Source organism: Marmota flaviventris, chromosome 9, assembly GCF_047511675.1.
Source record: "Marmota flaviventris isolate mMarFla1 chromosome 9, mMarFla1.hap1, whole genome shotgun sequence".
NCBI lineage: Eukaryota > Metazoa > Chordata > Mammalia > Rodentia > Sciuridae > Marmota > Marmota flaviventris.
The window spans coordinates 5,592,022-5,602,782 of NC_092506.1; the positions used below are offsets into that span (position 1 = coordinate 5,592,022).

Below are 10,761 nucleotides of genomic sequence, written 5' to 3' on the forward strand. Positions count from 1 at the left end.
CACCAGCCCCTCCTGTCAGCAGGACTCTGTGTTCCCAGCAGTTTCCCGCGGTCTGCACCAGGCAGAAGAGGCCTGGAGGCGCCCATTTGGGCTCTGGGGAGAGTTTGAATTTGGTGGGGAGAGTTTGAGTTTGGTTGCGTAGAGTCAAAAGTGCACTCAGGTGTAGGACTGTAAAGTGCAACTTCAAATCTGCTGGAACTGTGCTCTGCCAAGCTGGCTGCCAAGTGAGAGGCAAATCGCGTCCTTCTCTTTTCGCTCCTGAGTAACTGTAGGACCTTCTTAATCAACCTCCGCATCGAGGTCCTACAAGTCATACATTTACTGGTTGTGCTGTCCAATGCTGGGCTCCGTTACCAGACTCCTGCCCTAAAGAATTCAGAGCTCTTCAATATGAACTTTTACTAATTTAAACACATTTAGTAATTTGGCTGCCTGATACAGAAAGGGAACTTAATAGAACTTGGTTGAAAGGAATGAATTAACACATTAAAATGGGCATGGATTCATTTTGGATGGGCTCTGTAGAGGGTGAATTTGGACCAGACCAGGCCTGGGTGTGAGATCTGACTATTGGGAACCATGGCTTCCAGTTGCACAACTTGGGGGTCTCTGGGCTGGCCGAGGTTTATTTGGTTGGATGCGGCCTCTGGTTGTAATCCCACCAAAGGAAATCCTTAGATTGGGCCCTGATGTAGGTGTATGTAGGGCAGGCCTCTGCCAAAGATCAGCCCAGAGGCCTGGCCAGTAGGATGGATTTTCCTTAGCTCAAGATGCTACAGAATTCCCCACCCACTTCTCCCTCCCCTTCCTCTGCTTGCCAAGCCTGGGGGAGTTGTCCAGTTGAGATAACCTATTCCAGACTCCAAACATGCCACTAGTCCATAAACATTTATTTGGGGAAAGAATGCTTGCAGAGTTGTCCACAGCTTCTGTGCAGGACAGAGGCAGGAGCCTTAAAGCAGTCTCCTTGAATGAGGAAGGGAGTGTAGATACCCTCTGCCTGTGCTAGTTAAGTGTGCCAGAGGCCAAAGCACTTGGTGGAGAAGGTGTATGGTGCATGGGAAGGTACAGGGTATTCAGGAGTCTCAGAGCTGCTTATGAATGAGGGCAGAGAGGTGGGAGGCCTGGAAGCTGATGGGCACATAGAATTGGTAAACACAGAAACCTGGCCATTGCACTGTATTAATATGCACTGTGCTATGACCTTGGCGACAGTCATTTTTCTTCTCTGGGCCCATTTTCTCATCTGTAGAATGGGAGTAGTATCTACCTGGAAGTGTGAGAAGAGGTAGCCTGGCTACCTGCTTCTATTGCTCAGGTCAGTTGAGACAGGGGCACTGCCAGAAGTTTTCAATAGGCTCCATAACTCATGTAATTCGGAAAAGAGAAAAACAGGGGCTTTAATCGCAAATTGTCCTGGCATTTGTCCACGTCCAGGGATCCAGCCAGGTTCTCTCCTCCTAGATAGAGAAATATCTGGAGGGGTGGAGAGGAGGGCCTGGGTCAGGGCTCACTCCAATCTAGGATAGTTGGTAGCAGCGTGTGTGTGTGTGTGGGGGGGTGAGTGTGTGTGCATGTGTGTGGGGGGGGTGTGTATATGTGCTATTATTTCTCCAGGGCTAGTGTCTTGGAGCAGATGTGGGCTGGACTGAGGCCTTCATGAGGGCAAGAGGCCCCACCCCTACCCTCCAGATGCTTATTTTATGGTCTTTAAGCCTAGAAGACTCAATGGCTCTGCCATTCTGTGACAGACCTGAGGCAAGGGGAGTGGACCACACTGGGGGTTGGGCAGGGCAATAGGGAGAGAGGCAGGGCAATCACCAGGGAGTGGAGGGCATCATTGCCCCTGCCCCCTGCATTTCATTCCTTCCCCCTAGCCCCAATGCTATTTGAAGTGAGACAGGAAGTGGGCAACTGGGTAGTTTGGCCCATCAATGCCCAGTCCCTGGCAGAGACCCAGCAGGCGGAGGCGGGCCTCAGCGGGGCTGGGCCCAGCACAGGCCACACTGCAGTAGGGCTCCTCATACTCACCAGGCACCAGGGCCTCCTCCAGCAGATTGAGGCGCAGCAGGCCCTGGTCATGCAGGGCCTGCAAAGTCTCTCGGCTAGCAGTGGAACTCAATGCCTGCAGGTGCTGGGACACCAGGCACATGACGCCCACGAGGTAGCCACGGGCACGTGGATGGGCAGGAAGGGCAGGCCGAAGGCCACAGGCCACCATAGCAGCAGCCAGCAGCAGATCCACACCATAGAGCTCCAGGATCCAGTCACGCAGGTAGAAACCACCCATGCGGGGGTTGATCTCGATGAGCCGAGGCCCTGCCCCAGTCAGCTTAAGCTCCACATTAAAGACCCCATCAAGCAGCCCACAGCCCAGGCAGCAGCGGAAGGCTGCCTGCACCATCTGTGCTTCCTGCTCTGGTGCCAGCCCTGTAGGCATGCAGGCTGCGGTCTCTGTGAAGCCAGGCAGCCTTGTGGGGCCATTGTCAGAGACAAAGGCGGCCAGCAGCCGCCCACCAAACACCACCAGGTCCACATCATGCTCAGTGCCCTCAACAAACTCCATTAGAAGCATGGCATTGCCCCAGCCCAGCCCAATGCCTGGGTGGTCAGCCTCACCCTGCAAGTCACGGGAGATTCGGGAAAAGTGCTCATGGCACTGTGGTGCATCTTCTACCAGCCGCACACCCACTGCACCTGCCCCAAACTCCAGCTTCATTACCCCTGGCAGGGGAACCTGGTGGACAGCCCTCTCCACATCAGCCTCACTCTCTAATGGACAGCAGGCCACAGCATGGATGGAGGGTGCAGGCCAGGGCGGGCCATGGCGGCGCAACAGGTGCAGCTGGGTGCGGCTCTTCTGTTTGGCCAGGCACATGGCAGCTGGGGAGCTGCAGGGCAGCCCCAACTCCTGGCAGAGCAGGGCCGTGAGCACCAGACAGTCATCCCAGTAGGAGAAGCAGCCATCCAACTTCAGGCCACGTGCCCGTACCAGCTCTGCCAGCAGCCTCGCATTCTCCTCATCCCTGTGGTGCTCTGTCACATCAAAGTGAATGAAGGTCTGCACCAGCTGAGATGCAAAGTGGTTGGGGTCCGATTCCACCAGGTGCAGCTGCAAAAACCACAGGAGGGCAGCACACCCAGGTCAGTAGGAGCTGGGTCCTGAGGAGACAGGATGGAGCCTGGGATGTCCTGTGGTCCCAGCCCAAAGGGGAGATGGGCTCATAAATACTAGCTGCTTAATAAATATTTGTTGATGATTCATTGATAGAATGGGTGGGACACCTACCCTGGAAGGGGTAGAAAGTGTCCTAAAGGAGAGAGTGCTAAGCTGGAAGCTGAAGAATAAGGTCAGCCAGAAGGAAGAGGAGGAAGCAGAGCCCTGCAGGGGGAAGCGGAGAATCGGGGTGGAGGGTAAGAGCACAGGGCATGGCAGAGAGTTCAGAAAAGCCTCAACCAAGACTTGGAGAGAAGCCACCAGGGTTGGAGCAGGGAGCAGGTGGTTTGCTCACTGGAAGGTACCCTGGGAGGAGTCCTGTGTCTCTAAAGTTTATGGCTTTGGGGAAACAGACACAAAGCAGCTGACAGCCAGGGCAGAGGCAGCCACTGATGAGGTCCTGTCTGCACAGGGACACTTGGCATCAGGAGTAGGGTGGCATTCCCGTTAGTTAAAGCACTATTCAAGGTAGGAAGCAAAAAGACCGGAAGGCTGGAAAGGGGTTCCCCAGGGGGTGTTTCACTGTAGGTGAGGGGAGAGGAGGCTGCTGTGGTAGAGGAGGCTTGAGAAGGCCTCAGCTTTCTCATCTGTTCAGTGGGGATAAGAATGTCTAGCTCGCTCCAGGTAATGTGAAGCCACTGCTGTAAACTTGATTTGGGATCTGTAAGCTGCTCCCCAGCATCCTCGGCGGGCCCTAGGTACCTAGTGTGTGGAATTCACAAGACAGAACCAGACGCCCTAACCTGGCATTCAAAACGTGGGCTCTGGCACCAACCCTAAATCCCGTCCCTGTCCCCTTCCCACTTCTGCCCATCCACTCCGGCCTCCTCTCTGTGGAAGGCTTTGTGTTCTTCCCAAGGGCTTCTCATTCCTGGCGGGGAGAGAGCAGTTTAGCGTCCTAATCGCTAACAAGGATGTCCAGAGCAGGCCCCGCCCCTTCTGGCCCCGCCTCATTAACCAGCTCCGCCCCCGCCCAAGGCCCGCCCCTAGACCGGTTCCACCACTCCGGCCGCGGCTCGAAGCCCGGCCCCGCCCAGGACTCCACCCACCTTGAGCCCGTAGTCGCGCGCCGCCTCCCACACGAACTTCTTGCTGACTCCGCCGGCGCCAACCACCAGCAGCTGCTTCCCCTCCATGAGGCAGCGCGCCGAGCGCCGGAGCATGGTCTCCACGAGTGGCGCCGCCGCCGCCTCCTCGACCGCGGGCCCCAGGCGGGGCGCGGCCCACAGCCCCTCCAGCGCGCCGCAGGCCTCTAGGCACAGGCCGCCGTTCAGCTCCAGGGCCACTGGAGTCAGCTCGCGGCCGACCACTGTCAGTGCGAAGTCCACGCCTGGGCCGGACAGGGGGGCGCGGATTCAGCGCGGACGGCCTTCGGTCCTCGCCCCCAGGCGCCCAGCCCCGGCCGCCCGCACTCACCAAGAAAGTCAGTGCGGGCCCGGCGCCCGCCGCGCTGCTCGGCGCTCAGGCCGGCCTCCAGCGCTAGCACGGCAGCCAGCGCAGCTTCAGCTGCAGCCTTGACGCGCTGCCGCACGACCGCCACCTGCGCTGGCTCGCCCAGTCCTAATTGGGCCAGCGCCACCTCCAGCGTACTTGGCAGGGAGTTCTGGTGCCGCAGAGGCCGGTCCCCACGACCCACGCCGCACACCACCTAGGCAAGGTTCCGCTCAGGGGGACTGGCCCCTCTCCCTTGCCCCATGCACACACACCTCTTGGGTGAATATCCAGACACCCTCACTGGAGTTTCAAGAAGCACGCATCCTCCAGCGTGACTCAAACTACTCAAACCACCCTCCCCAGCCACTGCCATCTGGTTCCCAGAACTCTTCAGGGACTCAGGCTTTCAGACCTAGGTGGGGTTTCTGCTCCCAGAAAGTTCCAAGCACGGTTGCTTCTAGTCCTGCAGCACCTCTGGTGTGTCCCAGCCCTAGCATGTCCCTGGGAAACCTCATCCCTGGCTCCCTGCTGGCAGTACTGAATCTCTCCCTTTCAGATTGGCTCAGAGCTGGGTACCTAGGAAGTTCCCCAAGCCTTCCTGAGATCTCCAGCCTGGAGGCCCTGCTAGTCTAAGCCTCAAGTCACTGGAAGGCTATCAGAGGCCCTACTCTGTGGGCAAGAGTTCTCTGGGAAAGGAATCAGCCCCTTGAGCCCTAGTAACCAGCTGAGTACTGGGGCAGAAGCTCCCAAAGTAGGAGAGGTTCAGGAGGATTGGAAGGGAAAGGAAAAAGTGTCAGCAGACCCAGAAATTTCCCCAGGGATAACCAAAATTCCCTCAAAGATTTTTGTCCTTTTTGCCCAGAGATTGCTCAGGGGCCTCATCAGATCCATGGGGCTGAGCTGAAGTTCTGTGGGAGTGTTCTCACCTTGCTCAGCAGGGGCCTGTCACCCTGAGTCCGGCACACTACAGTACAGATACGCACAGCCAGCTCAGGGCTGGGAGAGGGACCGCCTGGGGGAAGATGGAGAGGTCTAAGTCCAGCACAAAACCACCAGGCTCCCGCCCCTGGCTGGCACAGGTGGCTCTCACCTGGGAAGGGCAGCTGGGCAGATGGGCACATGGCCTCAACCAGGACACTTTCCTCTTCTTCCAGCTTCTCCAGCAACATCAGCACTGTGTCCACCACTGTGTCCCGCTCTGCCCGTGGATGCAGATGCAGAACCTGCCGTCCCTGCCAGCGCCAGCCACTGAGCTTCACGGCCACCTACAGCAGGAAGGGGAAAGGGGTTTTCTCACCACCACCCATATACCTGCATAGGTGAGATGCTTATGCCACTGGTGCCAATGACTGAGCTGAGCTAAGAGGTCAGGGCACTGCCCCAGAGGGATGGAGCAATGATAGGGTTAAAACCTGGGCACAGCTTCCCATCAGGACTCATGGGTCTCCTCCTGCTGGCACCTGAAGACATCAGGAGCTTGTTACCTGCAGGGCATCACCCAGGGCCTCGGAGTGCAGAAAGGCCTCTACTTCCTCTTTCACCAGTGTTTCCTGGCCCTCTTTGCCACTCAGCTCCACCAGCCGTAGTCCCGGGCTGGCATCTCCTCCCCGCAACAGCCCTGGAGGCTTGTAGGTGAAAGCCAGGGTAGCTGGCACAGCCACACCACCCTGCTGGGACAGCAACCGCCTCATCAGCAGCCGGTCCTCCAGCAGCCGGGCCAGCTCTGCCGAGGCTCCTGTGGGGCAAGTCAGGTTTCGGGCCAGCTCTGCTGCCTCCCGGCCATGGCCAGGCCCTAGTCCGAGGCCTGCCAGGAAGTAGGTGGCACGCCGAGGGGGGACAAAGTCATCCAGGAATGTCAGGCCCCCTGGGTGGAAGCTCACAGCCTTGGAGACCAGCAGGGCCGCCTCACCCGGCTGCCCTGGTGCTGCTACCTTCGTCAGCCAGGCAGGGGACAGGCAAAGGAGCATGTTTCCTGTAGGCAGAGGGAGGCGGGTGGCTGGCCAGGGGTGGCTTAATGCCCCAATGCCCTCCACCTCCAGCCAGAGCCCCTGTGTTGTGAGGGGCAGTTTCTCCCAGAACCCACCCCTAATCAGAGTATGGCAGCCGGTCCCATGGAATGTGGGCAGTTGCCAGGGTTGGAGGGTATTTTGGGATGTGGCTGGGCCAGGGCGGGGCTGCCCTTTCTGTTGGAGGGGGTGGGGAACTTGGGTACACACTCACCAGGGCTCTGCACCCCACCCTCCAGCAGCACAGACAGAAAGGTGCTGGGGGATCCCAGAAGGCACAAGGTCACCTCTGCCCCAGGGCAGCCTGGGGAATAGAACATTGCCAAGTCAGGAGCTCCCGGTGCTTTCTGTGTACCTTCCCCACCCCCCTCCTCACCCTTGGGCCTCCAGGTCCTTCAGGAAAGAGTACAGGGGACAGAGGAGGCTGGGTAGGAAGGGGAACTACCTGCCTATCCTGCCCTATGAAGCTGGCTCCCCTTTCTGCAGCTGGGCCAGAAGGCATATAGACTGAGTGAGTCTCTCCTAAGCTTTGGCTTTCTGTGTGGCCTTCCTGTAGGCAGAGGGAGGCGGGTAGAAGAGCTAACGTTTCTCTGAGCCTCAGTTTCCCAGTCTATACAATGGGACCAGTTCTGTGATTCTCATGTATTCTATCGGTGAACTTCATCCTCATAGTGAACTCTGTTCACACAGAATCACTTGTGGCCACCTGATTTATAAAACAGATAAAGCAGGGGAGGAGTTGTGGTTTGCCTGGTTAGTAGATCCCAGGCCTGGATCTCCAGGGGCAGGGGGAACAGTGGAGAGCCCTGACTTCTGACCTCACTGGTACCGATACCTTTGGAAACAATGCCTGCCTGCCCCCAACCACCTTGTTTTAGCTCCCTGCCTTCAGAGGGCACCATAGTTTGGGGGAAGATAGAAGTTCTAGGCTGAGGGCCCCTCCCTGCCCCCATGGAGCCCTCTGGCACCTGTGCGGGGCACATGGCTGCGGTCCTGAGTCTCCGGAAGGCCAGCTTGCTGCAGACAGCTCTGCAGGAGGCTGTAGTAGTAGACGGTCCAGGCCCGGGCCTCGGCCCCCTCGGGAGAGCCCTTGCAGTCCAAGCCCACATCCTGGCGCCAGGAGCCAGGGAAGCAGTCTGTGGGCGGTACGCCAGAGCCCCCGCCCCATGGGCCCACCTCTCTGTCCAGGTCCTTGGAACCCAGGGGACAATCCCACTGGGGATGCAGTGGATCCAGGGAGAGCTGGGGGGTAGAAGTAGTAGGTCTTGGGCAGGGTGGGCAAGGGAGCGAAGTCCCCCAACAGTGTAAGCCCTGCCTTCCCCCCCCAGCCTGGGTCATGTTCAAGGGGCCTGGAGAGGGAAGAGCTGGGTTGAGGGTGAAGGCTTGCCCAGGGGACCATGTGGGAGGAGTGCTTTAGAAACTGTTAGCTGGGGCGTCCCAGGGTGGGAGAGAAGGATGCAATGTCCCGCTGGCTGGACCGCCACCCCCACTCTGCACCAGGTCTGCCCTCGCGTGGTTCACCAGAGCAGCATTTCTGTGTTTTGTTCATCGAGGCACGCCCAGCACCCAAAGAGTGCCTGGCACAGTCACGGTTCTGAATGTTTGCTGGCTAGAGAACCCGTGACAATGAGCCCACCGATCACTCTGGAACTGTCATTTTGCTTTGGGCCTCACTGACCCAATCTGCCAGCATGGAGTTTGCTGCCACCTAACTACGTGGGTGAATCTCGTTGTCATCCCCAAATAGGCCTTGACGACCTAGTGTGCTCTGGACCTGGGTGAGGCCCAGGAAGGGCAGGGCTGGTTTCTTCTTCTCAGGTGTCTGGAGCCCTATGCTGCTTTTTGGAAGAAATCCAACCCCTACCCCTCTCTAAAGCTGGCTGGCTCCCACATGGGGCTGCTGGGAGGCTCCATGTGACATAGGTAGGGATACTAATTCCTTGCATTTTTCCTGGCCTGGATAGGCCTGGCAGCTGGGCCTGTACTCCAGGGGGTGGACGAGGCCACCTTGGCAAGGTGTGAGGTCTTTCTGGGCCTGGTGGGTGCCTGGTGCTTGCCCTGCCCCCATCCCTGAGGTGCTAATGAGGCTGGGAGTGGGGGATCATTTCATGGTTGCAAAACAGTATCCGTGGCTGGGACAACAGAGGTTTGGCTTGAGTCCCAGAAGGTCAGGGCCAAACTCTGGGCCCCTTTTCCCCAGAAAAGAGCACCTGATGTCCCAGACTGTGGGCTCACTACTGTGTCCCCAAAACTATAGTGGTGCTAGGAGTACAAGTGGTGCTCAACACGTGGGGTGGAATTAATCAATGTCAAGGGGTTGAGGGTACCCAGCTGTGGGGGCAGATGAGGGCCAGGCTCTCTAAGCTGGAGGTGAACCAAGGGGGTGGAGCTGGTTACAGGTCTGAGCTGTCCACATGGGCTGCGGGCAGCATTAGGCCTTTGGGTGCCAGTTGCTGCCCTCTGGACCCTCCCCCTATCCAGGGACTTGGGTCTTTGCAGGAAGGGGTCACAGGAGACTCACCATCTCACAGGTGGAGAGGCTGGGAGACTGAGGGCTGAGCCAGAAGGACAGAGAGACAAAGCAAGGGGTCAGGGTAGCCAGCTCCCCCGCCACCATCTTCCAACCCCTAAAGCGTTTGGATCTGAATACCCTCCATCCTGTCCCTGCCAGGAGATGGCCAAGGCTGCCCCACCCCTGCCCCAAGGAGAGGAGAGATATCTGCCGCAGGGACCCCAGGGTCCTACACCCTGAGCTCACTCATGGTCCCGGGTTGCCCGGCTGCGCTGGGAGTTCTGGCCCAGCCCCTCCGCAGGGGACACCTGGAGTCCCCTTGAGGTGTGCGGGTTAGTGTTGAGGGTCCCCGTCCCGCCCCTGCCCGCAGCCCCCCTCCCTGGCTCCCCCGAGCGGGCCGGAGCCGGGGTACCTGCGGGCGGAGGCAGCTGGGCGCAGTGGATTAGCGGGTGCAGTGGCGGCGGCGGTGGCACTGCGGGAGGCTGAGACTGCGCCGCCTTAAATAGCGCGCCGGGGCCATGCTCAGAGTAGGGCGGGGGGGGGGGGCCGGGACCACCGCCAGGGCCCCGCCCCGTCCCCTGCCTAGCGTCCCAGGCCTGGGGCATGCAAGGGAGCTGCTGGGACCCACCAGCGGGACAGTCCGTGGGACAGCGGGGGATCTTCAGAGAGAAACCGAGTCCCGACATAGGCCCGTGGCAAATGGACCGGGACTGTCGGAGGGTCGCAGACACAGGGACAGGGAGACCCAGACGGAGAAGAGATGGAAAGGGAGGCGGGCGGGCGGGGCCGGCGCGCACAGAAGCTGGTACTGGAGTCGCCGGGACGCGGGGGCGGGGCTCGCGGTCCCCAGCCTTGCCCTTAGATGGCGGCCCGGCTCCCCAGCGCACCCAGCCCCGCAGGCGGCTGTCGTTCCTGCCAGGAGCGCTTGGCCCCGCTGCAGATTCTTTGAAAAGTCTTTTGGGCCAGGGTCTCTGCACAGTGTGGAGTTCCCCCTTCACCTCACCTCTTCTCCTCGCGCCTGCCAGGCTGGCAACCACTCAGCAAGATGCTCCCTGGAGGGCAGTCCCAGGGCAGGGACCTATACCCTCTTCCCTGGAGTTAGCAGCTAGATTCTCTGCCTTTATGCACTGGAAAATGAGGCTCAGAGTGGGGTGTGATTTGAGATTTTGTGACTGAGAGAGCTGGGATCTTCCCTCTGCCAGAATGTATGCATATAGGTACAGGGAGCAGTGCGGTGCTGTCCCACTCCGGGGCCACCCTGGCTGGATACCAAGGGTTTACTTTGTAAGTAAGAAAGATAAAAATTCTGGGATATCCTAAATTTAATTACGAAGTTGAGAGGAAGATGGAAAGGAAGAGAAATAAGTTAATTAGCTAACAGCTTCAGCCAAACCAACAACAACAAAAATGTGGTTTTGTTTGTTTGCTTATCTGTTTTGGTACTGGGACTTGAACACAGGGGTGCTCTACCACTGAGCTCCGTCCCCATCCCTTTTCATTTTTCGTTTGAAGTTAAGGTCTTGCTAAGTTGCCCAGGCCTGGAACTTGTGATTGTCTTGTCTCAGCCTCCCAAGTAGCTGGGGTTACAGGTG

General features: G+C 58.6%; 1 protein-coding gene across 1 annotated transcript; it reads right to left on the reverse strand.

Moving 5' to 3' along the window:
- Positions 1 to 869: 869 nt before the first annotated feature.
- Carns1 (carnosine synthase 1) lies at positions 870 to 6,618 on the reverse strand. Its single transcript, XM_027944465.2, has 6 exons — positions 6,136 to 6,618; positions 5,742 to 5,916; positions 5,578 to 5,663; positions 4,634 to 4,865; positions 4,267 to 4,547; positions 870 to 3,112 (listed from the first exon to the last, which is right to left on the reverse strand). The coding sequence occupies exons 1-6, from the start codon at positions 6,616 to 6,618 to the stop codon at positions 1,886 to 1,888; spliced, it is 2,484 nt and encodes an 827-aa protein (XP_027800266.1). The 3' UTR covers positions 870 to 1,885.
- Between the last annotated feature and the right edge of the window lie 4,143 nt (positions 6,619 to 10,761).